Source organism: Lytechinus pictus, chromosome 2 (assembly GCF_037042905.1).
Source record: "Lytechinus pictus isolate F3 Inbred chromosome 2, Lp3.0, whole genome shotgun sequence".
In the NCBI taxonomy this organism is placed as follows: domain Eukaryota; kingdom Metazoa; phylum Echinodermata; class Echinoidea; order Temnopleuroida; family Toxopneustidae; genus Lytechinus; species Lytechinus pictus.
In genome coordinates, this window is record NC_087246.1 from 44,545,621 (window position 1) to 44,573,505 (window position 27,885).

Consider the following 27,885-nt stretch of genomic DNA (forward strand, 5'->3'; position numbering starts at 1 on the left):
GGGATTCAAGAGCAAAAGAGGGAAGCCGAAAACAGATGGCGCTCTTCAATTTGGGAAATTAATTATAGCTAGCTATATACGCTATGCGCTAGTACTAGTACACGGTCCCATTCGTACCCATTAATGTTATCAAATTTTGTATGGGCGTATGGAATTAGTTCCCCGGACTTCGTATGGATATTTCTCATTTGGAAGCTGGACCTGGCCTAGACTCTGGCATGCCTAGACTCTGATCTCATGTGAAGGAAATTTCAAGAATTAACGTTAGATTGAACGAGTTAAAGGTAAAAGGCTGCGACTGGAGCTCATGGAGTTAACTGAGACCATGGAGTAGGGTGTCTGGAGAAAAAAAATATTTTTCTTATTTCAAGAAAATATCACATTTTCTTTGTGAATTTGAAGAGAAATGACCTTCAGACTGACAGAAATGTAGCATTTTTGAAAAAAATCCAATTATTGGCTGCAAAAAAGAAGAATGAAATTGGGTAAATTTTCAGCATTTCTCTGCCATAGACTGTGTAGTTAAGAAATGGACACACACAAATCCAAATTTTTAGCTTCCGAGAGCTGTTATAAATTTATTATTAATGCCAAAAACTTGTCCATAAAGAGTCCAATAGGATTTTTTATGCTCTATCTGATGGTATGATTTTTATAAAGATTTGGAAACCAGATCACAATGAAAAATTGCGACAAAGTGAAAAAAATTGTGCAAAACAGAAATTTCATTTTCCCATAGAAAACGCATGGAGAAATGGCAATTTCAACACACACAAAAATAAGGGTTTGCAATTTATCTCTAAATCCTTATTTAAAATGATGATATAAACTTGTCCTTACTGTCAGAAGAAGCCCCTGAATTTTCTCTTTCCATACATGCCAAACACAAGTTAATAATCAATTCAGATCACATTTTTCTAGTAGCCTGAACTTCCCCGAAAAAATGTGCCATATTTTCCCCTAAATTAGCCTGTTTTATGCTGACACTTTTCAGTGTGGCTTCAGACACCCTACATGGAGACTGAGTCATGAGTGAAATGAAGAGTGCCGCATGCAGATTAGAATTTAGATTTAGAAATAGAATGACACAGAGCCAGAGTGATGAGACGAGAGTGCAGTTCAGTGAAGAATGAGACTGAGCTGCTGAGTGAGAGTCCCGGGGGGGCCACTTACATTGACGAGTGGATACCATGCGACCAAAAAAACACGTAAAAAGGATGTCCTTTTCACGATAGCTCGTCTGCTCGTAGGGCACGTTACGTACGTAACGTGATAAGGGTGTCAAAAACACAAAAATAATGAAAAAAGGGTGTCTATTTCGCTAGGAAAATTACGTGTTTAGGGTCGAATTTGCGGGAATGATAAAACAAAATTACTTACATTGACGAGTGGATACCATGCGACCAAAAAAACATGTAAAAAGGATGTCCTTTTCACGATAGCTCGTCTGCTCGTAGGGCACGTTACGTACGTAACGTGATAAGGGTGTCAAAAACACAAAAATAATGAAAAAATGGTGTCTATTTCGCTAGGAAAATTACGTGTTTAGGGTCGAATTTGCGGGAATGATAAAACAAAATTAAAATGTTTTATAAAGGATGTCCATTTTGCCCCAACACTTCGTGTTTAGAGTCCGATTTGCGCGAGGTGTAGAAAGTGGGGTTGTACTAAACCTAGGGTGTCTGAAGCCACACTGAAAAGTGTCAGCATAAGACATTTTTTTCGGGAAGTACAGGCTACTAGAAAAATGTGATCTGAATTGATTATTAACTTGTGTTTGGCATGTATGGAAAGAGAAAATTCAGGGGCTTCTTTTGACAGTAAGGACAAGTTTATATGATCATTTTAAATAAGGATTTAGAGATAAATTGCAAACCCTTATTTGTGTGTGTGTTGAGATTTCCCCATGCGTTTTCTATGGGAAAATGAAATTTCTGTTTTGCACAATTTTTTCACTTTGTCGCAATTTTTCATTGTGATCTGGTTTCCAAATCTTTATAAAACTCATACCATCAGAAAGAGCATAAAAAATCCTATTGGACTCTTAATGGACAAGTTTTTGGCATTAATAATAAATTTATAACAGCTCTCGGAAGCTAAAAATTTGGATTTGTGTGTGTCCATTTCTTAACTACACAGTCTATGGCAGAGAAATGCTGAAAATTGACCTAATTTCATTCTTCTTTTTTGCAGCCAATAATCAGATTTTTTTCAAAAATGTTAAATTTCTGTCAGTCTGAAGGTAATTTCTCTTCAAATTCACAAAGAAAATGTGATATTTTCTTGAAATAAGAAAAATAATATTTTTCTCCAGACACCCTACTAAACCAAATAAGGTAAAGCCGACGACCGAAGGATCCGTAACAATAAAACATTTCTGTACTTGTTTAGGGGTTTATTTCAGGGAATATTTACCAAGAGTATCGTTTTGTTTCCAATACTTGTTAATGGTAGGGTTTCACGCGCCAATACTTGTTAAGGGGTGCATTTTCAGAATATGGAAATTACGTGTTTAGGGTGCTTTTCGAGACCCCATGGTCGCGCATGGTATCCACTCGTGAATGGAAGTGGCCCCCCCGGGCCCGGGGGGGGCCACTTACATAGACGAGTGGATACCATGCGCGACCAAAAAAACACGTAAAAAGGATGTCTTTTTCACGATAGGGCACGTTACGTACGTAACGTGATAAGGGTGTCAAAAAACACAAAAATAATGAAAAAAGGGTATCTATTTCGCTAGGATAATTACGTGTTTAGGGTCGAATTTGCGGGGATGATAAAACAAAATTAACATGTTTTATAAAGGATGTCCTTTTTGCCCCAACACTTCGTGTTTAGAGTCCGATTAGCGCAAGGTGTAGAAGGTGGGGTCGCACTAAACCAAATAAGGTAAAGACGAAGACCGAAGGACCCGTAACAATAAAACATTCCTGTACTTGTTTAGGGGTTCATTTCAGGAAATATTTGCCAAGAGTATCGTTTTATTTCCAATACTTGTTAAGGGTAGGGTTTTAGACGCCAATACTTGTTAAGGGGTGTATTTTCAGAATATGGAAATTACGTGTTTAGGGTGCTTTTCGAGACCCCATGGTCGCGCATGGTATCCACTCGTGAATGGAAGTGGCCCCCCCGGAGTGAGAGTGCAAATTGAGCTCAGCCTCCGCTCCCCATGGCCATGGACTCCCCTGCCTTTATGGCCTGGCTTAGCGGTGGCGGAGCTCTGCTCCTTGACTCAGCCCAAATGTTAAGATTAAGAATAAGAATTAGATGGTCGATGGGGGGTCGGTAGACAGCTGGCAGCCGTCTGTTTCGAGGAATTTTAAACATTTTTTTTTTAAATTAACAGACAGCTCGCTATCGTGCAGCCACCATGAGGGGGTTAATAATGCAAAATCCTCCCTTAAGTCTGTGCAGCCCGGGGGGGGGGGGGGGGGGGGTGGACAATCAGTATATAATGCTTAGTGGGTATGTGCTGCGGAGGGGACCCTCATTTTTACACTCAAATTTCCGTTCCAAGGCATAGCATTTTTGTCTTATTGAGAAAAAGAACAAAGAAAGCCGCTCCAAAGCATAGCATTTTCTTATCGAGAAATAAGAAAGAAATCTGCTCCAAAGCTTCACATATTTTCCGTTATGCCGTTCCGGTCGCATTGATCTGCTACCATGAGCCGCAATTTTGGTGAAAAACGGCTGCAGAGCGCTGTCCGATCATCGCCTCTGCACTAGCGCGCCCGTGCCGCCGGGCTAGCTGCATGCACGTTCCATAGGGATGCATACGCACTCGCACACAGGCGACCCGTTCCAAGGACCCCGTTTTCACAAACATTTGTAGTTCTGAAGCTCGTTCCGAGGACCCTCCTTTTTACAATAAGCCCGCTCCAAGGCCCCCGTTTTTGGTCTCGCCCGCGGCACATACCTACTACTTTTTTGGTCGAGTACCCCCCCCCCCCCCCCCGGGCTGTGCAGTCCCCCTTGTCTGCGCACATGTGTACATTACATGTATGTGCGCGATTCTAGTAAAAGAAGATACGCAACGAACACAAAATTTACACATGCAATACAAAGACAGATATTCATTACAAGATCCGACTCAAATTGGTGGAAAAATAATGAATTTGAGCATTTCATGTGATGTCCTCAAAATGCAGCCTTTCTCATCAAAATCCCCAAATTGTGTGCAAAGTGAATGGGTGCGCAGACATGGGGCACCATTTTTTTTTTCAATCTGAAAATGACTGCCTGAGGTTTTTTTTTCAAAAAAATCATATATTTCTTTCAAATTTTTATGAGATATTTGGCACACTAACTCATAATGATGTAAGGAACATTAGCCTATCAACTGAAAGATTTTTTGATATAAAAAGAAACTCATGTTAAATCTTAACTCAAATCGTTAGGTGCGCAGACTTGGGAACACCATCATACATCTGTGGTACCTTTGCATCAAGAAAATCCATTGGTATGCTGGAACTCTGGGCGTCCGGGCTGTTCTCTGGGTTAGTGTAACTGTAGACTGAAAAATCTGCTGGTTCAGAAGATTTTTTTAACATTTTCTGATTTTTCGCAGTCCTCCTACACAGAGGATTCCCATAGCCATTGCACTTGTAATGGTGGTGGTTTGCTCAACTGCGCTTAATTACAGCGTCTATGGGGAAAAGGGTGTGCTACCTTTGATAACTCTTTAAAGGACAAGCCCACTCCAACAAATAGTTGATTTGAATAAAAAGATAAAAATCCAACAAGCATAACACTGGAAATTTCATCAAACTCGATTGTAACTTTAGGTAGTTTAACAAATTCAGCCTGAAAAGTTGAGAAGCATGGGATTTGAACTTGTGCCTCTACATCAACCAGCCAGTGCAGTGAAGATCTCTGATCTGACACTTTACCTGTTTCCTTTTTATGTGTAGCTACTTTTTCCTGGAAGGAGTGCTAGAATGGGATTCTGATGTTCTGTGATCATCTACCTCATCTCACTCTGAGTACTTCTTCTTTTGGTCTACCGGTATATCTGAATGTGACATACATGAGAAAGTGATACCAGTCTCAGAATGACTTCAGAAGCCAACAAGGGCAAGGTTTGTGTCTCTGCTTTTTTTTCTGCCCCTTCCCACTCCTCCATGACTATAGTTTGTGAAAACCAGAGCAGCCTGCTCTAATAATGTACATGTACATCATGCTCCTCTTGAATTGATTAATTTTCATATTGTTTTGTTTTACATGTATGTATTTTCAAAGATATCCTATTTGCATGTAGTATAAATGTTTGGTTTAATCAAGGGGGCGGCCTGGTCGTTAAAAGGCCTGCTATTTGTAACGTCTTTAAGTTAGTACAAGTTTGTAAGTTTTTACAATGTATATCCGAAGCCAGTCTGCCTCTTTAAAGGGAAAGGGGGTCACTGTTCATACAGTATTGAATGATTGGTGTTCACAATTGTCAGTTTAATATGAAATGAGGTTTGCATGCTATGACGAGTTATATCTGTACATGTATTTATCATCACGGCTGCATTCGATAATCCCAAATAAGGGTTGTTATTTATAAATTAAAGAGGATGTTAATTATAATATTTACTGAGGTTCTCTCATTGAAAGGTACAGTATACTATTCATGAAGAATGACAGTCGCTATTCACAACTGGAAAATTATTATGAGTCATAATCCCCCAAAATAGTCACTAGTGATAATTTGAGAAGAAGTTTACTATTCTGATGAGTTCATTTTATTATTCGAGTAGGAAACTTTTATATTTTGATATGAGGGATTGTTCTTACATTTAGATTACGAATACATCACACTTTTTTCCATTAAGAATGGTTGGTCTCTTGTACAATTATGAATTTTTAACCTTTAAATGATGACCCTTCTTATATTATGAATAGAGACTCTTTCTTGTAATGAATTTTGACTCTCTTCTTCCATTATGAATAGCAGCATTTATGAAAAATGAGACTAGAGGAGGGGTTTTCATGATGAGAGGATAGACCCCCCCCCCCTTATGTACTTTTCATCTTGTTTCTATTTTAGTATAAAAATGTCTATGGAATTTGAAAATCTTTTAGGCTTTTGTAATTGCAGCTGTACTTCTTAAAATCAAGCATGAGCAAAATACATGTATATGTACCTAGCCATTGGCAAAGATTTTCTGATACAAAAAACAGGTGAAGGCAAATTTAAGTTTATCTATAGTAATACCTTGGCAATAGACCAGTTCGTAGTTACTTCATGGACAAGTTTGGTCAAATGATCTTTCATTATGATAGGCAGATTTCAAAGCAAGATACTACGTAAGCATGCCTTACATAGCAGGATCAAGAAATTGAAAAGACCAGATGACTAGAATACCTGGTAGCACATCAATGAACACTTTATGAAGGTATTTCTTGCATTTCTACTTTGAATGCATATCATAGCATGTTGTACAAATGTACTTGGCAAACTGTGAAATACCAGTCGTTCGTGGATACATTGTTGTTTTTGGTGGATGTAAATTAAAAACACAATTCAAAAGAATAAATGAATAATCAAGACATTAAAGTTGGTGCTTTTCTAATTAAATTTTAAACCACCATACCACTTTAGTACAAATGACCTTCCTCTGATTATGCGCAGAATCTTCTGATCATGCGCAGAATGGAACTACGAACTGGCTTATTCAAGGGGTACTCCAGCTCCAGGCTGGAAAAAAAATGATTTGAATAGATAAGGTAAAATTAGACAAAGAAAACTTTAATGAAAATCAGGCAAGGTGTAACAAAGTTATCACCTTCTGAAGTTTTTCATTATTTCAGTGGAACAGTTCTACATGTATTTCCCATTTTTGTATTTTATTATAGGAAATCTTATATACATGTATGTAGTAATTCAAATTATAAATGAAGCAATGGGAAAGAAGTGCATTTGGAGGAACCATCCATGGGAGAATTAAATTGAGAGAAAGAGAGAGAGAGATAGAGATGACACTGTAAAAACAAACAGAAAATATTGTTAAACAAACAGTGAGTGGGTGCACTCCAGCAAATATCTCACTGTAGCCTAGGCCCATTTGCATTGAATAAGACACCGTTCTAACTACCTTCCTAAAAACTAGTTTAGTGGGAACAAGTAGAACACACGCACACAACATAATTCATGAAAGCCACTTCTCAGTTTTGGAGTGCCAGTTTTTGAGATGGCATAGCCATTTTTGTCTCACCTGCATAGCAGAGTGAGACTATAGGCGCCGCTTTTCCGACGGCGGCGGCGACGGCGACCGCGGCGGCGTCAACACCAAATCTTAACCTGAGGTTAAGTTTTTGAAATGACAGCATAACTTAGAAAGTATATGGACCTAGTTCATGAAACTTGGCCATAAGGTTAATCAAGTATTACTGAACATCCTGCCTGAGTTTCATGTCACATGACCAAGGTCAAAGGTCATTTAGGGTCAATGAACTTAGACCATGTTGGGGGAATCAACATCAAAATCTTAACCTAAGGTTAAGTTTTTGAAATGTCATCATAACTTAGAAAATATATGGACCTAGTTCATGAAACTTATACATAAGGTTAATCAAGTATCACTGAACATCCTGCATGAGTTTCACATCACATGACCAAGGTCAAAGGTCATTTAGGGTCAATGAACTTTGGCCGAATTGGGGGTATCTGTTGAATTACCATCATAACTTTGAAAGTTTATGGATCTGATTCATGAAACTTGGACATAATAGTAATCAAGTATTACTGAACATCCTGTGCAAGTTTCAGGTCACATGATCAAGGTCAAAGGTCATTTAGGGTCAATGAACTTTGGCCAAATTGGGGTATTTGTTGAATTACAGCCATAAATTTGAAAGTGTGTTGGTCTAGTTCATAAAACTTGGACATAATAGTAATCAAGTATCACTGAACATCCTGTGCGAGTTTCAGGTCACATGATCAAGGTCAAAGGTCATGTAAGGTCAAAGAACTTTGGCCACGTTGGGGGTATTTGTTGAATTGCCATCATATCTCTATAAGTGTATTGGTCTAGTTCATAAAACGTGGAAATAAGAGTAACCAAGTATCACTGAACATCTTGTGCGAGTTATAGTAGTTTTCAAAATCAGCACTGCTGCTATATTGAATCGCGTGATGCAGGTGAGACGGCCAGAGGCATTCCACTTGTTATAATTTACAAACGAGGAGAAAATAGTATTTGCATCAGTTTGATATACTTTCCACTGGTCATGTCGGACCAATAAATCTGGCTATTTCTGAAAAGTTACTGGCCCGACAGCAATTTTTTACTGGTCTGAGACCATCAGACCAGTGCCAGTGTCACGTGCTGAATAAAGTTATACGAGGGCAATAAGAGAGCAAATGCTGTCACATGTCATGCTTTCTCTTTTGTATTTTATTGTAGAAAGTAGGAAATTAAGAATTACTTTCAGTCTTTGTAGATTCAAAAATAAAGATGCACTTTTTGAATCACATTTAGGTTACAACAAGGCAATTCAAAATGTTCATGGGGGAGATTATTTGACACCGTTCTCACTACCTTCCTAAAACTTGTGTACTGGAAACTAGTTTAACGTACGTATGTAATGAGAACGGTTAAAGCGATCTTGGAAGTGATCTTCCAAACCGATTCATAAAACCACCCCGCGATGTAGTTTTCAAGATCGCTTTGCCTCGTAAAACTGGTTTTATCGTTTGGACACAACCATTCTTCAGGGAGCGATTTTCGGACATTTGAGCGCGCTACTCCACACACTGTGTGTAGAATGCCTACTCTGCAGTTTCGAATTTCGCGTGAAACGTGTCACCCCACTGAGAGTGTTCCCATCGCAACAAGATCGCTTTACGTGAAGTGATTTTGAAAACCACTTTCCGGTGATCAAATGTGAACGCTTGCAAAGCGATCTTCCAAACTGGTTTCCTGAACCGGTTTCAAGTAAACTAGTTTTAGAAAGCGTAATGAGAACGGGTCAATGAGAGGTTCCTAACTTCTGCTTACATGTTCTGAAAAACCAATTAGAAAAATGTAAAAATCACATGTAAACATTGTAATTGATATGAATGTACACTGTACATACATTCAATATGTAACTTTCGATTTGTGAACTGATACCTGAATTACTTAGAAAAATGTATTTTAGAATAATTCTCTGCCTTTGAGCATGTGCGATTTGAATAGATATGATGCAAAAATAACAGAATGGTTTTAACCCTGCCTTTAACTGACACTGTCAATAGTCAGAGAAATTTTGTGGATTACAGTATTCAAGAATGTACATGTATATGTATGCTTAATAAAGTTAATACTAATAGCAAGCAACCTTTGAAAAAGCTTTCCCTTGCAGTATGAATGATCCTGTTTTAGTATGAGTCACTTTGTTAGTATCAAATGGAATACCAGGTGTGCATGAAATGAATAGAAGTCATGCATGATTAGTCAACCCAAAGTAAATTAATGAATTTCATTTCAATTCTGAAGTTTGGTTGTTTTCAGAGATAATACAATTTTCACTTGGATGTTACCTGTACTCTGCAGTACAGAACAGTAGTTTCCTATTCTCATTCATGAGACCTATCCTGCAGAAAGTAAAGTATGCCTGTAAGTATGTGGTTCTAATTTAATTGTTTTATAATTTTCTTTGTCAAAATATAATCAATTTTGTGAATGTGTTTATAAATGTAGGTATATTAGGGGACATTCATTTATTGGGACACTTATTTTCTTGTTGCATGAATTCCATGGGTGTAAATTTTTGCCTCAACTGTTTGTATGTAGGTGTATGGGATAAAGATAATATCATTGCATTGATTAATTAATTAGTTGATTGATTAATTAATTTATTTATTAATTTATTTGTGTTTTTTTAATATTTATTATGGTTTATTTACTGCAGCAAATGGTTGAAATGTAGGGGCTCACTCATTTGTATTAGTATGCAATTAAAAATGTGTTAATTGTGGAAATGGTGTGACAACTACCTTTAATTATGTTTATAATTCAGTTTAAGTTGAACCACCGCCAGGAGACCTGTGACTTATTACAAGTTTCCTGTGTATTTCAAGGGAGGATGTATCCTATAATGTTTATCAAACTTACTGACTCCATTTCCAAACCTTACAACAATTACTGCACAAAACCAGCTCAGTTGCTTGTTGTGGAATTTTCTTGAAGTTGTTGATGATCGCCTATCTCCTTGAATGTGTTGTGCATGAAGCCTCACTGTCAAATATAGGACGATAGTGAAAATTGCCATTTAACTAATTTAGTACCATAAAAGTCGAGAGGGAAGGCAAGTTATGTGAATAAACAGACAGAGGACCAAGAAAAGCGATATGACCTACCAGTAAATTTTCAATAGTGGCTGTTCTCAAGTACATCATTGCTGATCTACCTTCTGAAACTTCCTGATTTCTTTATACTGTGCAGTTAGCTTTCTTGTTGAGATGAAAGTGTTGTATAGTTTATGTTTTTCTTTACGCTTGGATAATTTATTGAGCAACAATATTTGAAGTGTAATTTGTATGCCTTGAGATGAGCAGGAAATCAAGAAGAATCATGCCCTGAATTGTTGATAATATCATATTCGTGTGAGCTTTTGATACAACAGACCTTCAAGTAAACGGATGTGAATTATGATTGAAGAACTACAGTGTAGCTGACTCTGAATATTGTGTTTCTATCAGAGTCTTCAGATGAAAGAACACTTTGAAGACAGGCATCGTCTGTTTTGTCTCTTCCTCCAAAATTTAGAGCAGAATTATTTTTCATGTTTGATATCATTCAGCTGTTGTATTGGAAATTTGGAACATACATGTACAGTGTGTGTTTTGTGGAATACATGTATTAATAAAAAGGAATATTGAAACAATCTCAAGTGATCCGGTTAAAAGATTTGAAATGGGAAATGCACAGTATCTTGACAAGATGTATGATATGGTAAGGCTTGTTATAAATTATATTTTATGATTTTTAGCAAAATTTATAATGCTTTACTCGGGTAGACACATTATAAAGCTGCTCTGTCTGGGGGGGGGGCACTTACATTGACGAGTGGATACCATGCGCGACCAAAAAAACATGAAAAAGGATGTCTTTTTCAAGATAGGGCACGTTACGTACGTAACGTAATAAGGGTGGCAAAAACACTAAAATAATGAACAAGGGTATCCAATTCGCTAGGAAATATGACATGTTTAGGGTCAAATTTGCGAGGTTATCAAAAAGACTAAAATGTTTTATAAAGGATGTACTTTTTGCCCCAACAGTCAACACTACGTGTTTAGAGTACTATTTGCGTGAGGTGTGGGAGGTAGGGCCGTACTAAACCCAATGATGTACAATGTAGGTAAATGTAAAACCAACGACTGATGTCTGAGACATAACAAAATATCGCTGTACTTGTTTAGGGGTTCAATTTAGGGAACATTCTTACCAAGAGTATCAATTTGTTTCCAATACTTGTTAAAGGACAAGTCTACCCCCCAAAAAAGTTGATTTGAATAAAAAGAGAAAAATCCAACAAGCATAACACTGAAAATTTCATCAAAATTGGATGTAAAATAAGGAAGTTATGACATTTTAAAGTTTCACTTAATTTCACAAAACAGTTATATGCACATCCTGGTCGGTATGCAAATGAGAAAACTGATGACGTCATCCACTCACTATTTCTTTTGTATTTTATTATATGAAATAGGAAATATTCTAATTTTCTCCTCATTGTCAAGTGATACAACGATTAATTACTCCCTGAACATGTGGAATTAGCATTGTTTAATACTATATGGTTCAGTCAAGTTGGTCCTTATTGTCAAATCTATAAAAAATCAAATATTGTATAATTCAAACAATAAAAAACAAAAGAAATAGTGAGTGATGGACATCATCGACTGTCTCATTTGAGTTGTGCATATCACTATTTTGTAGAGCCTCATGAGGTACACCAAAATTCTACACAGAATTTTTAAATTTGGAGTAGAAAATTATTTATGCTAATTTATGCGAAATTCATAAATCACAGAAAATGCCTCTTTATTTGTTGACTGAATTTCAAAATGCTTCTTCTTCGTCATTTCAAGTCTGATTTCAATTCTGTTTGGTATATATGATAGCATTAGGTGGGGGATTCAAAGCTTCTACACAGAATTTTGAAACTCATTAAATATGCTAATTTATGCGTATTTTTAAAAATTCACATAAAATTCTTCTTCAATTGTTGACCAATTTTGATTTTTTTTCTTCCATCTGGTAGAACTTCATAAGGTTCACCAAACTTCTACACAGAAATTTGAAATTTTAAGTAGAAAATTTTTAATGCTAATTTATGCAAAATGTATTCATAAATCACAGAAAATGCCTCTTCTTCTTTATTTGTTGAACGATTTTGATTTTTTTTTCTTCCATCTGGTAGAGCTGCATGAGGTTCACCAAACTTGTACACAAAATTTTGAAATTTTGTCTAGAAAATTATTTATGCTAATTTATGTAAAGTTTATTCATAAATCGCATGAAATATTTTTTCTTCTTCATTTATTGATCGATTTCAATTTTGTTTGCTTTATTTATATGATAGCTCGAGGTGGAGATAACAAATTTCAACACAGAATTTTCAAACTCATTAAATATGCTAATTTATTCATTTATTTTCAAAACTCACAAAAAATACCGGTACTTATTTATTTGTTGATTGATTTTGATTATATATCTGAGAGCTACATGATGTTCACCAAGGTTCTACACAGAGTTTAGAAATTTTGACTAGAAAATTATTTATGCTTAATTTATATGAAATCTATTCATAGATCACAAAAAATGCTTCTATGTCATTTCTTCATCAATTTCAATTCTATATCCTCAATTTATGTAACCAATGTAATTCACTACAGTGTCAACTGGGCTGAGATTAAAATTGTGTTAAATTTCATTGTGAGATGCCGGATGAGCTCCACATCATTGATGTGCTAGTTTAATAATTTTAACAGTACTTTAAAGAATTGATATTATATCACATCAGGTGTAAAACATGTTAGCTCACAAAATTATAATAAAAAGAAAAACCATAAGTCATAACTATGTTATTTTGAATGTATTTTGCTATTAGACATGTATGTTTCTCTAATTTTTTGCTTACTTTATACAAGGTAGATTTCTCCTTTAAACTTTAGTTTTAGTGTTGGTTAAATATGGTATATAATGTTTCATTGAAAGAGGAAGTATAATATTTGTTCATACATTATGTGTATCAACAAACTATACTGTCCTGATATCATTATGATGCTTCCTTAATTATGTGTACCTTTATACAGACAATCTAAACATGTAGGCCTGCATGTAATTGTATACGTTCACATAGATGGCAGTATACCAGATTTAAGTGGGTAATGGGCATGACATCTGTCATGTGATGATGTATTGTTTGTGTATGATCAGCATGGTAGGAACTTCAATGTAAAACTTGTTTACTAATCCATTTTCAAATATGTATTGTGTATAATGCACATACGGTACACTGTATTCTTGGAACATTTGGGACAAAGTTGGGAAAGTGCAACATTTTAGTCAATTGGCCTATTTGTTTTTCTGTCTGACTCAAAGATTATTTTTCTCACTCTCGGAGCAAAAATGCTAAGTATAACCTGTACAAAAAAATTGCATGATAAATAAAAATTGTAGATTGTATGTCACTATGAAAAGTCATATTTGATATTGTTTACTCCTCTCTTATCTCCACTATTTTTAGAGAGTGTTGACCAGTAGCCATACTGATAGAGCAAAGAATATAGACAGGGAAGCAAAGAATAGCTGTAGATGCACTTTCGCCATCAGGAATAGGCTATGCCCCCCCCCCTTGGTCCTCTCAGAGTCTCACACACCAACGGAATGCCTCCCTATTAACATTACTATATTCCTGATATTTCTCTATCTTATCTTTCCCATTTTAGGAAGGTGCTTAAAATGGTGATGAATAACAGTGTATGCAATATTTATATTAGGCTTAATACATTGTTTCTAAGCACTGCATTTTATTACCCTGGCTTTTTATAGCATGGCTACCTTGACCAGATGCTCAGTCAAGCATTCATGAATTCCTTATTCCTGGGAGGCCTTTTCAAATTATATTTTGATGGGGATGTGCCTCACAAAACCCTGAAATGGGGGTCTAAGGAACCGACCACGAGGGAAAAATCTGGGGTCTTCTTGGGAACTACATACTGGGCGGTGTGAAAAACAGGGTGTATGGAACGGGATCGCGGTACAGTAAGTACGGTGCACGCTAGCGCTGTGCATGTATATGTGGGCGCTAGCGGTGCGTGGAGCTGCTAGCGGAGGGAGTTTTGAAGCCTTGCGTGCAGCTCTCACATGCGGTGCTCGCGCTGGACTAGGGAACTGAGATGTTTCGTAACGGGGGTCTTGCGAGTGGGGCGAGGCAGCTTCTGAATGTAACTTTTGTTATTCGGAGTATCTAGAGAACTGAAAATTAGGTCTGAAAAAGGTGGTCATCAGAGCGGAATGTCCCCGTACCACCAATATATGTGAGTGCCCCCCCCCCCCCGGGGTCACACCGGGTACCCATTTTATACACCTGGGTGGAGAGTGGCAAATGTAGCCAAAGGACCTTTTTGTTCAAAGTCTGGAGACTTATCCACTGAGCCACAACGCCTCTACAATAAAGCAGAGGCTGTCCTGCCAGGGATGCAAGGAACAACTGCAACTGCAAGCAGGCAATGACCACCCTCCCCCTTCCCCGGGTTCCCCTTACACACTGCTTGGAAACCTTCTTCTTATCACTCTCTATGCTCTAATCTTACCCATTTTGGGAGGGTGCTGGTGATGCTGATAAACAGAGCTTGTCGAGACAGGGGAGCAAGAAGTAGCCACCCAGGTGCCCTCCTTCCCCTACACATCCGACACACTTCTTAGATCCCATTCTCTGTCCTTTATCTCTAATGTTTCTTTCTTACCTTACCCATGATAGGAGGGTGCTGGTGATGCTGATAAGCGGGGCTTGTCGAGACAGGGGAGCAAGAAACAGCTACCCCAGGTGCCTCCTCAGGATGGAGCGATGACCCCACCCAGACCAACCTCTGCTCTCCCACCCCAAGGACACAACAGTTCCATGTCTGCAGCGTATGGACAGTTCTTCTTAGAATATGCCTTGTTAGCAGAATAGTAAGTAATTGTTCCACTTCAGAAGTACTACATGTATGTGTGGATTTGAAATTAATTTAATTCCCAACAAATTGGCTTGAAGAAAGAAAGCAAAATCAAGGAAGCAGAACATTGAAAAATTTCTTAATATCGGACGTAAAATAAGAAAGTTATTATCCTTTAAAGTTTCAGGTACGGTACTTAAACAGAACTAGCTAATGATGTTACACACTATTTTTCTTATATTTATTTCATGAAATATACAAAGTACTTCAATTTTCTCTCCAATATTGCTATAGATGTTTGACTCCTTTAAACATTTAAAACAGTCATTGCTGAAAACTTTATTTGATCTATAAAGCATGAGCTGTTTTTTAATATAATCCATCAAAAATGAAATGATATTTATTCCAGAATAATACGAAAGAGTAAGTATTATGTGTCATGCATTTCCCTATTTTCTGGAACTATGAAACATTACTCTAATTACTCATTCGGCTTTCTTTTCTTTTAATTAAATTCAATGAAGTTTATACTTGAACACTTGAAGAAAAAATTGGTGTAAAAAAAGAAAAAAATACAGCGTGTACTCATTTGCTTTTTTTTCTTTCTCTAGGCTGTTTGCAGATATATTCTTTTTGAAGTAGCTTCATTTTATAGTAACTGAGGGAATATTATTTCAATATGAAAATTATTATATAATTTTGATAAAAACTGATATATTTAAGTATTCATGCACTTATTGTTTCAAAATGTCTCTATATTTCTTTTTTATGCATGCAATATGTGTAAATAACACTTTTCTTTATATTTCAACTGAATTGCATGAATCTACATACATATATATTCACTGTGCTTTTTTCTTTTGTTCTTATTGTTTAGTAACCAACTTCACAAACAGAAGTTACCGGGTGTATATGTCATACCATCGGCTAAATCACCACTCCGTAAGTATACTCGAAACAGTAATTTTTTAAAGTTTATTTTGCCAAACACTTTTCTAGACCCTATTGCACCTATTCTTCTGCTTATCATATTTTGTTAGCATTGATGGACTCGAGTTCACACAAAATTTGGGATATAAATGTTAAGCTCTCCCACCTTTATTTCTAATTGCTAAAACCATCCAAAGTATATAAAAAAAAATGAAATCAGATTTATTTACAAAATAAGTTGTCATTGTGAAAAGAAACATTTGATTTCTCATCCAAAACCTACCGCACACCTCACAGTCGAATTGAAATTGTAATATGAATAATACAACCTATAAAATCTTAATGATCAAAGATACAAATAGTGGGCTAAGTACTAAAATTGAAATTCCAGTCTTATTTCAAGCCCCTTCCCCCTGTTGCAATAACAGTAATTTGAAATCCGAATCATAATGGTGCCATCATTCGCTGCAATTTGAAGCTGATCTGGAATTTACTTTGACCTCGGGGCTTGCAGTATATTGGAATTTTGATTTTATATGCCACACTTCAGTTTTACTTCTTTGAACTTAACTATTCAATGCCAAAGGCCGTTCGTGAAAAAATCTGGTCATAGTCAGACCTTATTTATGTAGACTATAGTCCCCCTCACACTATACAATTTATTGTATAGTGTGAGGGGGACTATAGTCTACATAAATAAGGAGAAGAGTGTAGCGTTAATGAGAGAGAAATATTCTGCTCTCCGGGGTATGTTGTAAAATCTTAAGTTTTCTATTGATGATAAAGGTTTCATTGTGATTTGTTTGTAGATTGGTTTGGTGTGCTATTCATCAGACAAGGTCTCTACCAGGAAGGTGTCTTTAAGTTTGATCTACTCATTCCAGAAAATTATCCAGACGGTGATTGCCCTGTAAGTCCATTAAATCAAAACCAGTATACATATATGTCATACATTTATTAAATATACCGTATAGTGCATGCCCTGGATTTGGAAATATTGTAGAAACTCCTACTTAATAGGTTGTAAGCAAGCAAATGGGAGGTTGGCTGAATGTGAAACATTTGTACCACTGCGCATGTGGTATCCAAAAATGTACCGTTGCATCGTCTAATAGGTGATGTCACAATAAAGTTCAATGCAGGTGTAACGCTGAATGTGCGCTGCTGCTGCAGAGATGATTTGCGCTTGAATCACTGCTAGCTACGCATGCTGCTCATCAGTGCTCAGGTATATCGCTTATTGATTTGTAAATTCTTAATTTTTGTCTCGCCTGCATAGCAGAGCGAGACTATAGGCGCCGCTTTTCCGACGGCGGCGGCGTCAACATCAAATCTTAACCTAAGGTTAAGTTTTCGAAATTACATCATAACTTAGAAAGTATATGGACCTAGTTCATGAAACTTGAATATAAGGTTAATCAAGTATTACTTAATATGCTGCCTGAGTTTCAGGTCACATGACCAAGGTCAAAGGTCATTTAGGGTCAATGAACTTAGACCATGTTAGGAGAATTATTTTCAAAACCTTAACCAAAGGTTAGTTTTTGAAATGACATCATAACTTAAAAAGTATATGGACCTAGTTCATGAAACTTGGGCATAAGGTTAATCAAGTATTAGTGAACATCCTGCCTGAGTTTCAGGTCACATGACCAAGGTCAAAGGTCATTTAGGGTCAATGAACTTTGGCCGTGTTGGGGGTATTTGTTAAATTACCATCCTAACTCTGAAAGTTTATGGATCTAGTTCATAAAACTTGGACTTAAAAGAAATCAAGTATCACTGAGCATCCTGTACGAGTTTTAGGTCACATGACCATGGTCAAAGGTCATTAAAGGTCAATGAACTTTGGCCATGTTAGGGGTATTTGTTGAATTACCATCCTAACTCTGAAAGTTTATGGATCTAGTTCATAAAACTTGGGATATCACTGAACATCCCCTGTGAGTTTCAGGTCACAAAACCAAGGTCAAAGGTTAGTTAAGGTCAATAAACTTAGGCCATGTTGGGGTAATTGTTGAATTGCCATCATAACTTTGAAATTTTATGGATAGAGTGAATGAAATGTGGACATAGGTGTAGTTGACAAGTCTTAAGTCACCGTTCAAATGTCATTTATGGTCAATGAACGTGGTATTATGTCATTATATGAATGATGTTTTTGTGAATGATTATTTTATAGTAGTTTTCAAAGTTAGCACTGCTGCTATATTAAATCGCGTAATGCAGGCGAGACTGCCAGAGGCGTTCCACTTGTTATTCATTAACATTGGAAGAATGAGATATTCTTCACGATTTCCGTGTTGTACAGCACAAATAGTGAATATTCTTATTCATGCAATGTATGGGATTTTACATTCGGTAAAAGAGAGAGACACTATTCAACTCTGCTACGCCTCATTGAATAAAGCACCTTTTTTTATACGCCCGTCATAGACGGGACCTAGTATGGTATCACGCTTGGTGATCGTCCGTCCCTCCATCCGTCTGTCCGTCCATCCAATTACTTTTCCTTGTAAATGCAATAACTTCAGTTTGACTTAACCTAGGCTCATATAATTTGGTGTGTATGATACTAGCATGGATCCCAGGAAGCCTCTTGATTTTGAGGTCAAAGGTCAAGGTCACAGTGACATATTTTCTTCTGACCCTCTGCAGTCCTTGTAGATTCAATAACTTCAGTTTAACTTAATCTAGGCTTATATAATTTTGTGTGTATGATACTAGCATGGGTCCCAGGAAGCCTATTGATTTTGATGTCAAAAGGTCAAGGTCACAGTGACATGTTTTCATCTTACCCTTCTGCAGTCCTTGTAAACGCGATAACTTCAGTTTAACTTAACCTAGGCTCATATAATTTTGTGTGTATGATACTAGCATGGATCCCAGGAGGCTTATTGATTTTGAGGTCAAAAGGTCAAGATCACAGTGACATGTTTTATCTTACCCTTCTGAAGTCCTTGTTAACACAATAACTTTAGTTGAACTTAACCTAGGCTCATATAATTTGGTGTGTAGGATACTAGCATAGATCTCGCTATTCTATTGACTTTGAGGTCAGAAGGTCGCCACCTTCCACTTTTCTTGTTTGATCAATAACTCCATTTTCCGCGTTACAGGTGGGCATATTATGTGCTCGCCTTAGCGAAACTCTTGTTCACCTTATGCAAAATGCTGTACCATCGCACTCATGCCTGTTCGCTTTTTGAATTCTGTAACATAAGTATCCGTAGGCTTAGAATTTCTCAAGTAGATTAGACAGTCTCTGTAGTTTTTAAATTCTCAAAAGAAGTCCCATCTATGAATATACATTTTCTGGTATTTGACATTCACATATGTAAATTATAAGCATGCACTACATATACATGGCAATTAGCTTCCAGGAGCCCAACAATTCATTAAAATTGGAGCAGCCATCACTGTTGCCAAATGAACACTACTCATCAAACCGGTAAAGGACTACAAATGTGGTTAGTAGTATAGGAGCAACTGCTCATGTTTATAATTTTGGTCTGCTTTTTAACGTTACAACACTGCTCTATATACAAAACTCTGTGGGTTTTGTCTGGATTAGTTTGGAAAAGTAGTGTTTTTCCAGCCATCCTATATGTATAGGAATGGCAGTATATAAGTTGGAGGATTACATTGTGGTTCAGGGCTGCTTTATTTGTAGTTGAGTAGTGGTTTTTGCTCTAACACAAAAGTCACATCCTGTCACTAATTGATCTACCAGGATCTTGACCAGAAGAGGTTCTGTTGGTATGCAGTGTTCGCTATTAATGCCAGTATCTTGTCCTTTGTTCCAGGCTGCTGTCCATTACCTCCTTCTCCAAACGGTTTCATGACATTTGCTCTGGCAACAATTGCTCCGATGGAAAATCTGCACATTAAGCTAGACATAAAACCTAACCTCCTAAACTAAATAAACCTTAATCCTACATTATTCTGAACCAAAAACTCTTATTACAATCCTTACTCTAACCCATGCCCTCTGATATATTAAGACTGGGGCAACTGTCGCAGGAGCATATGCCGTGTCACCCTCCAAACACCTCCAAAACCACTACTTTTTTTATACTACACCAGGCAAAGCCCAATTTTGGCCCATGTATACTTTTTAAACAGTTAAACCAATATATAGTAATTTACTTCATTTACACTTTGACACATTAGAGAAAAATGTGCAGAAATTACCAGTATATCCACTGCAGCCAGGACATGGTATCACCTTATATTAATGAATTCCATATTTGCAACAGAAAAAAAAGCAAGTCTGACCAATTCACATCTAAATCTATATCAGAACTACATGTCAGGATCACTGAATGTTTTATTTCACCTTTTGTCTTCCAGAGATTAATATTCCATCCAGCAATATTCCATCCCATAATAGACCCAATTAGTGGAGAACTAGATGTCAAGAGGGCCTTCACCAAGTGGAAGCGTAACGTCAACCATCTTTGGCAAGTACTGCTGTATGCCAGGCGGGTTTTCTACAAGATAGACACCAAGTCACCGCTCAACCAGGAAGCCGCTACGTTGTAAGCAACTTTTAACAACTATTCTTGGCCTTGTCACATTTCATTTCATTTTCATAATTCGTTTCCACAATAACATATAAATAAATAGTGTTTATCCATCTCAGAATCATTATGAAATATTACAATTCAAATTACATTTTGAATGTTGTAATTCTGTACATGTATTTTTATATTTGAATATTATAAACAATCATAAATTTAATAGCTGGATTGTGTAACAATTGAGGAAAAATTACAAAGCATAGCTTTTGAAGATATAAATCAGTGGTATCACTGTTATTCATAATTATAAAAACAATTCAAAGAATTATTGATTTTCATTAACGTTATTGTTTTACAAGAAATAACCATTGACTGTGAGTGTTTAACCCTGAAATAAAGGTGCATTTGGGCTCAGTTTACCTGCTTTATGATTGTCTGGCCAGGGAGAGTAAGATGATGAATTTTTGGTGGTAATGGAGTGATGACGATCGTGATGATGGTAATGGTGTTGATAATGATGACATAACATGATATTTTGTACCAATGTATAATAAACAAATATATCAGGCTTTGAGAAAGTATAGTGGAATTATTTATCCGAGGTTGGTCTGGCAATTACTATTTTTCCCCGAGGGGCGAAGCCCCGAGGGAAATATAGTAGTTTTGCCAGTCCAACCGAGGATTAAAAATTCCCATTATGCTTTCGAATGAAACGCCTGATATATTTGTTTTATATCCTACTTTTAATAATTTATAACCAAAATCTATGCGCTGAGCATGCAAAGTCCTGTTACTTGCGTTGAATTACCTACTTTTCTCCGAGCCACCGCGCTCAGCGGAACGCAGATTAGTGTCTGCGCTGACGCATCGCGCTGGACTTGCGCGCCCGGGAGAGAGAGCGTGCAAGCCGGTGCGCCGAGATATCCAGTTTTGTGAAATAATGACGTCAGAATATTGGTATATCCAAAAATATATCGAGGTCTGATGTCACGCAACATCATAGTTGAAATATATTCGGTCACATGATGCTACTTGAACCAATCACTATACAGGATTCAATCTATGTAGGATATAACAATTAATATTCACTATGTATTTACATTCTTATGTACATGTAAAATAGATTCAAAATGAATAATTGAATTATAAGAACGTTTCATCTTTCATGACTTCATTGCATTACAGATATGAAGAGGACACTGACATGTTCAAGTCAAGAGTGTTTGACACGGTGGAGCTGAGCAAGATGAAACGTTATGACCCTCCGTACTCGGACGACCCTCACGCTATCAAGTTCAGTCGCTGGGACGAGAGCAAGCATGGAGAGACGTTACGCACCATCACAACGCCCAAGGTATAGGAACATGGGGTAGGCATTAGATCATCTTACTACAGTATTTGATGTCTTTGATTTATTGATGCATTTTTGTTTACCAGTATCATTTGTGCGACTGTTAACACTAGTGAAACCTACTCCGAGCCAACTGATGATGTTATAGCTGTGATCAGTCGGGTGTTGTTTTGTTGGTGTAAAACTGTAGCATTAATTTTAAATTATGTGAGGTGGAATTATATTGATTGAATACAAGAGGTGTCGTGAAAATTCCCCCCTCCCTCATAATATAATCGGGAGACTTTCATTTTTATATTAAATGTATGTACATATACTTTTTCATCTTTTTATTGTGTTCTTTTAGTAAGTAAGTCTCTATACTATTTCTGTTTGACTGTATTTGCTTTTCATTTTTTGGTTAGAACTACTCAACCACTTTGAATGACCTTGTAAATTGCCTTGCCTGAATTATGGATATTCAAAGAGTTTTTTTTTCGTAGTGAATTTGGTTAAATTTGATTGTATTTTTATCGCTGGTCTCCAACATTATTTTCTTTCTCTTTTTCACTTGCTCACTTTTTTCCCTTTTCACTTTGTACATATACGTATCTTTGTTTCTCTTTGTAGATGTTTCTATGTCATTTTTTACCTTTTTTTCTCTCATCAACACATTTTTTCACTGATTCACTCTGTCATATTTCGTCTTTCTCACTCTTTTTCTCACTAACTCCAGTAATAAACATTAACTCTCAGCAACTCACTATTTCTTTTTTACTCGGTCTAAAGACCGTCTAATACACTTCCCTATTCATGTACTTACATTCTCACTTTCTTTCTCACCATTCTCTTAATACCCACTTTCTGTTTATCACTAACTTGCTCTCTTTCTTAATCTCACTCTTGACCAATAATTCTCTCTCTTTCTTTACTTTTCTCATTCTTATCCCTCTTTTCATATCTTATATTCAAATTTTGATACTCCTTCACAGACCTTATGCTGGCCCTGTAACATTAATAGCAATTGATTATGAGGCTGATTTCTATGAATGATTGCATTGATTATTGTGTATGATCAATCGTAACAATGAGCCCTCCGATCAATCACTACATTTTATGTTACAGGAGCCTGACGTTGCTTTTATTACCACAATTCAAATAATCTTCTTATTTTTCTTTCCATATTTCATTTCAGATTCCCCAAGAAGACGGTGTGAATAAGAATGCGCAGACCTCGGGTTTATCGTGGGTTAAACCGGGAAATATTCAGATATTCAGCAAAGACTGATCGTACTGTAACCATCAAACCTTGATATGATGCCAATTTACATGTAGTATGTCAGTGAAATCTCAAGTTCTTGGATTTTTGTTGTTTTTATTTTGGTAAATTGCCATTTGGTCTACTTCCGCTATGTCTACATCCTGTTTGGTCTAATCCCACATGGTCTAATTGCCATTTAGCCTAATGATATTTTGTCTAATTTACAGTTAAGCTTTACAAATTTTGTCTAGCATCCCTTATTCCCTTTGGTCTAATACCACTTAGTCTATATGGTTTGATGGAACTGTTTTCAGGAACCAAATTTTCATTTGACAAAGTAAGAAATGATAACTAGATCAAGTGGAAATTTGGCCAACATGGCATTAGATTTAATTGAGAATTATGCTAAATGGGTATTAGATCAGTGTAGTGTAGGTCAAACTTGATGGGATTGACCACATATATTAACATAAAAGGGAATACTGTTTTGAGAGAAGCAGAGAGAAATTAGAGGCATATTTGGTGAAGGTTTGAAAATGACATCCCAATAATTTAGAATTTTGAAACTATTTTCCTTTGGTTAGAGATTTTGGATACTAATGAATGATTCGTGGGAAAGGCCTCACTTTGAACTCCTTGCTAGTTGTATTTTTGTCGCACTTCGATTGTTGATTGCTGCATTTAGAGTATAAAAGATTTTAGAAGAGAATTATATTCAATCTTTGTGCCTTTTGGTTGAGAAATGAATTCACCAATGCTTGCCTAATGTATGATAGATTTGTTGCTGTGGTTATGTAAATGTACCCCTCTTTCTAAGTTTATAAGCGTAGATGCACACCTCTCTGTATTTTGACTAGACACCAATTACAGTCGCACTAGCACTTTAACAACTAAGAAAAGATATCTATAACTCTATGAAGGTCCTTCTAATAGGCAAATTGTCTGTGCTGCGTCTTTAAGCAGCAATCTCGCTACCAGGGGGGGGGGGTACTCAAATTATAACATGATACCTATGTGCCGCCCCAAAGTCGAAAAAAAAACGGCTCTTGGATCTACGATTGCTGAAAATGCAATGCTCCGGAACTGACTACATAAAAAACGGGGGTCTCCGGAACTCATTAGATCGTAGACGTAATTGGAAGCAGCTATGGGAAAAAATGCGCGCGTCTTGCTAGATTCATATCGAGCTAGCGCTAGCTATTTTCGGCGTGGGGAGCTTCGGGGACCCGACGCTATGGCTCTGCGCTGTTTGAGCTCGCCCCTCCGACCGGCTGAGTAGTTCATAATTGGCGTGCATTGAAACGAGAAATCACAAATTTGAGGGTCCCAGGAATGGGAAAAAACGGCAATTTCTATGGCTTTCTAAATTGGTGATGCTCTGGTACAGAAATTTAGGCTGGGGGGTCTCAACCAAGGCACATACGTATCATACATTTATACTGAGTACCCGGTCCCGCTATTAGGGCACTATGCGTCTTTTCATTGCAACATTCCCAATAACTTCGTCTCTGATGAAATATGTGGATCGGTAATGAAAGGCCGCTTGCAGGATTCCAGCGAAACATATGTGACTGACTTTTGATGAGGTGCCTTATGATTTCTAGGAATTCTTCATTTACTGTTTTATGAACCTCGGTCCGTATGCTAAAAATTACTTCTTATGTAATTATACATGTTGTATTCTAATTTCTAATTGGCATAGCAATCAGGAATGGGGAAGAAATAGCCATAAAGTATTCATTTGACATCTCAGAACTTTGGACTCTAGATTGTGCTATGATTGAATCTTCTCAACTGTTATAATGTTGTTACATAATCGGGTCGTAGATCAGTTGCAAGCTGTGCGGTGGCCATTCACAGTGTGTAGGAAGAAGCCATTGTGTACACACCTGTATGCTGATCCATGGTCGCAGTTTTTTTTTATAGCCAAACCAATTTGCAAGTATCCCTCCTAAAGCATATTGTCAATTTGTACGTTTCATAATACCTGTGCGACCAATGCTCATTATCATGAGGCTTGTGGGTCTACCAATTTTTTCCTTTTAAAGAAATACAAAAAAGCTGCGAGTGGGGTTTAAAAAAATGTTTGAAATCTTCAACTGATTGATGAATCCATATTGCAGGGAAGATTTGATATTAATCAGTAACTAATATTGAAATCCCAGAAAAACCAGGGTTGGCAGGAGTGGGAAATTCTGGTAATAAGTACCAGCAAATAACGGTGAGTACTGCCTCAATAATTTTTTAGGGGAATGGGAAATACTTAAACATGCGGGGGAACGCAACAAAATATTCTTCCTGAATATTTTCCGGCATTGCCCAGGTGTTTCTCAAGCATATTATTATAGCATTTCCCTGTACATCCTATTAAAGTTCTTCCCAGCATTTGCAAGTTTTTGCCCAGTATTCCCCACCTTGGCAGGAAATACCTTAATTTCCAAGGAAAGTACCAGCCCCGAGGAAAACTGGAATATTTTAATGAGGTTTGTAATCACTTTGAAAGAGAAATGTTCTCAACGAAACCAATCTCTCAGGATTAACGTGAATGTGTGACATCACAAGTTTGCAACTTGTGCGCATTATGAAACATAAATATTCATTGCAGGAGTAATGAAAGATCAAATACATCGAGTAAACACTTATAAATAGACTTGATATTTACATTGTGCAATTATTGATGTTCGATCAAGGCCAGGTGTAGATATTATCCCAGGTTAGATACTAGCCCAATCTCAAATAAGTTTTGAATATTTTGTGGATTCTCTTATTTGTTGTATTACACGGAAATCAATTGTTCAATTGATATAGTGTTTGGCATTTCGAGTTCTACATTGTACTTATTTTATCATTCAAATGTGAATTTTTATGTTAGTATTTATGGAGGATTCAAGCTAGAAAGTGAACAGAAATATCTGAAATATAATAAAGCAAGTCTGTACTTTTGTATCCCCCCATTTCTTATTTCCTTTAAAATGAATTGAAGTAAAATTTGATAGTTAAAATGAACAATGGGTCATTGCTACTTTGTCTTCAGATAAGCAAATTATTTGTAGCATTGGAATGGTGTAGATATGATTGTGTGCTATATTTTTCTTTCCAAAATTTATACTCGTATGGATACTGTTTTATCATTATGAACAGCCTTACACTGTAGATATCATCTTGATCTTGTTAATTTATTACAATGTACCAAATATTTCGGAATAAGATCATCATTTAAATGAACAATTTGGGTATATATTCATGTGTACATATATGTATACATGTATATGCATACAAATATGAAACTATATATTTTTTGCTTTCTGAGATATGGAAATGTGTATATCTTGTTATGATGTACATAATTTTTCAATACATTTAAGAAAAGAGCTTTCTAAATGTTCATGTAATTTTGTTGTTTAAAGAAAACTGCATGTTAGGTAAATGCATTTTCCTGGAAACAGGCGAGGTCTTTGACGTATTGATGTAAATATAAATTAGGTGTGGTTTGTTTGTATCTTTTAATACTCGCATTGCAACTTTGTATTGTCTGAAATTGTATGTTGTGTGTGCATTAATTTACATGTAATTCTCATGAATATAGAGCAACTGGTTATGGAGTGTACTTTGGTAGTAATGTTGACTTAAGGATTTCTAACAAAGATAATTCATGTAGCATCGCCCGACTACTTTTTGCTATCTTTATCATCTTGTTGTAATATATGCTATTTGTTGATGGATTGTAACTCGTGCATTGCAAAATAGGTCCAATGGATAATAGCACTAGAAGCTGTGGATCTAGATTAGGCCCAACTCTTAATTACTGTCTCAATATATGTCTCAATAAATAGAGTAACATTCACGAAGCAAAATGTTGAAAATATGATCAAAATCGGATAACAAATAACAAATTTATTGAATTTTAAATATTTGCATTATTACAGTGTTCACAGTTCTAGGCATGTCGTCATGAATATTCATTAGGTGGGCTGATGATGTCATATCCCACTTGTTTTTTTGTATTTTATTATATGAAATTAGGTTTTATTCAAAAAAAATTCTACCAGGAACTAAAACAATTGGATTGACAACTGATTAAGTGCATTAGTTATTTATTGCCACAACTTATTCCATCATAATGGAGACAAATCATTTCCACATGTATGAAATAATGAAACATTTATGATTTCATGTAATAACATATAAAGGAAAGTGGGGATGTGACATCATCAGCCCACCTAATGAATATTCATGACGATGTGCATATAACTGTTTTCACAAAATATTGATAAACTTTAAAATACAATAACATCGTTATTTGTAATCCGATTTTGATGAAATTTTCAGCATTTTTCTCTGTGAATTTTACTCTATTTATTTATATATAAATATTTTCAGCCCGGACCATCCCTTTAAGTTTACATCCTCAAGATGTAACATAGGAGTGCAGTTGGTTTTAGAGATCTGAATACATGTACCCTAAGAGGATACTTGTTAAATGAAGACAATGCATAAAGTTCCAATTGCTTATTCCTCTCACACGCTTACAAAATATGAATGTTATTGTCATTACATGTATTTGTAGACAAGCATTTTCTGCAAAGATTATTTGATGTGCATAATTATTTTTAATACATCATCAATTGAATTGAATATATTGTATATTATTTTTGTGTGCAATGTTTCATGGAGTCAATAAATATTTAAGAAATGAAATCATACT

The 27,885-nt window shown here is 36.3% G+C and overlaps 1 protein-coding gene across 4 annotated transcripts; it reads left to right on the top strand.

Moving 5' to 3' along the window:
• Positions 1 to 27,878, top strand: LOC129254198 (AKT-interacting protein-like). Of its 4 annotated transcripts, none has more exons than XM_064094872.1 (8): positions 1 to 284; positions 4,911 to 5,078; positions 14,959 to 15,152; positions 16,014 to 16,078; positions 16,876 to 16,976; positions 20,420 to 20,607; positions 21,775 to 21,943; positions 23,115 to 27,878. In XM_064094872.1, exons 2-8 carry the CDS (start codon positions 5,052 to 5,054, stop codon positions 23,205 to 23,207), a joined length of 837 nt encoding a protein of 278 aa, XP_063950942.1. In that variant the 5' UTR covers positions 1 to 284; positions 4,911 to 5,051; the 3' UTR covers positions 23,208 to 27,878. The 4 variants fall into 4 exon arrangements, with proteins under 4 accessions (XP_063950942.1, XP_063950943.1, XP_054748629.1 ...); XM_064094873.1 differs by having other exon boundaries at positions 3 to 284; positions 21,775 to 21,958; XM_054892654.2 differs by lacking the exons at positions 1 to 284; positions 4,911 to 5,078 and adding an exon at positions 10,823 to 10,919.
• The last annotated feature ends 7 nt before the right edge of the window (positions 27,879 to 27,885 follow it).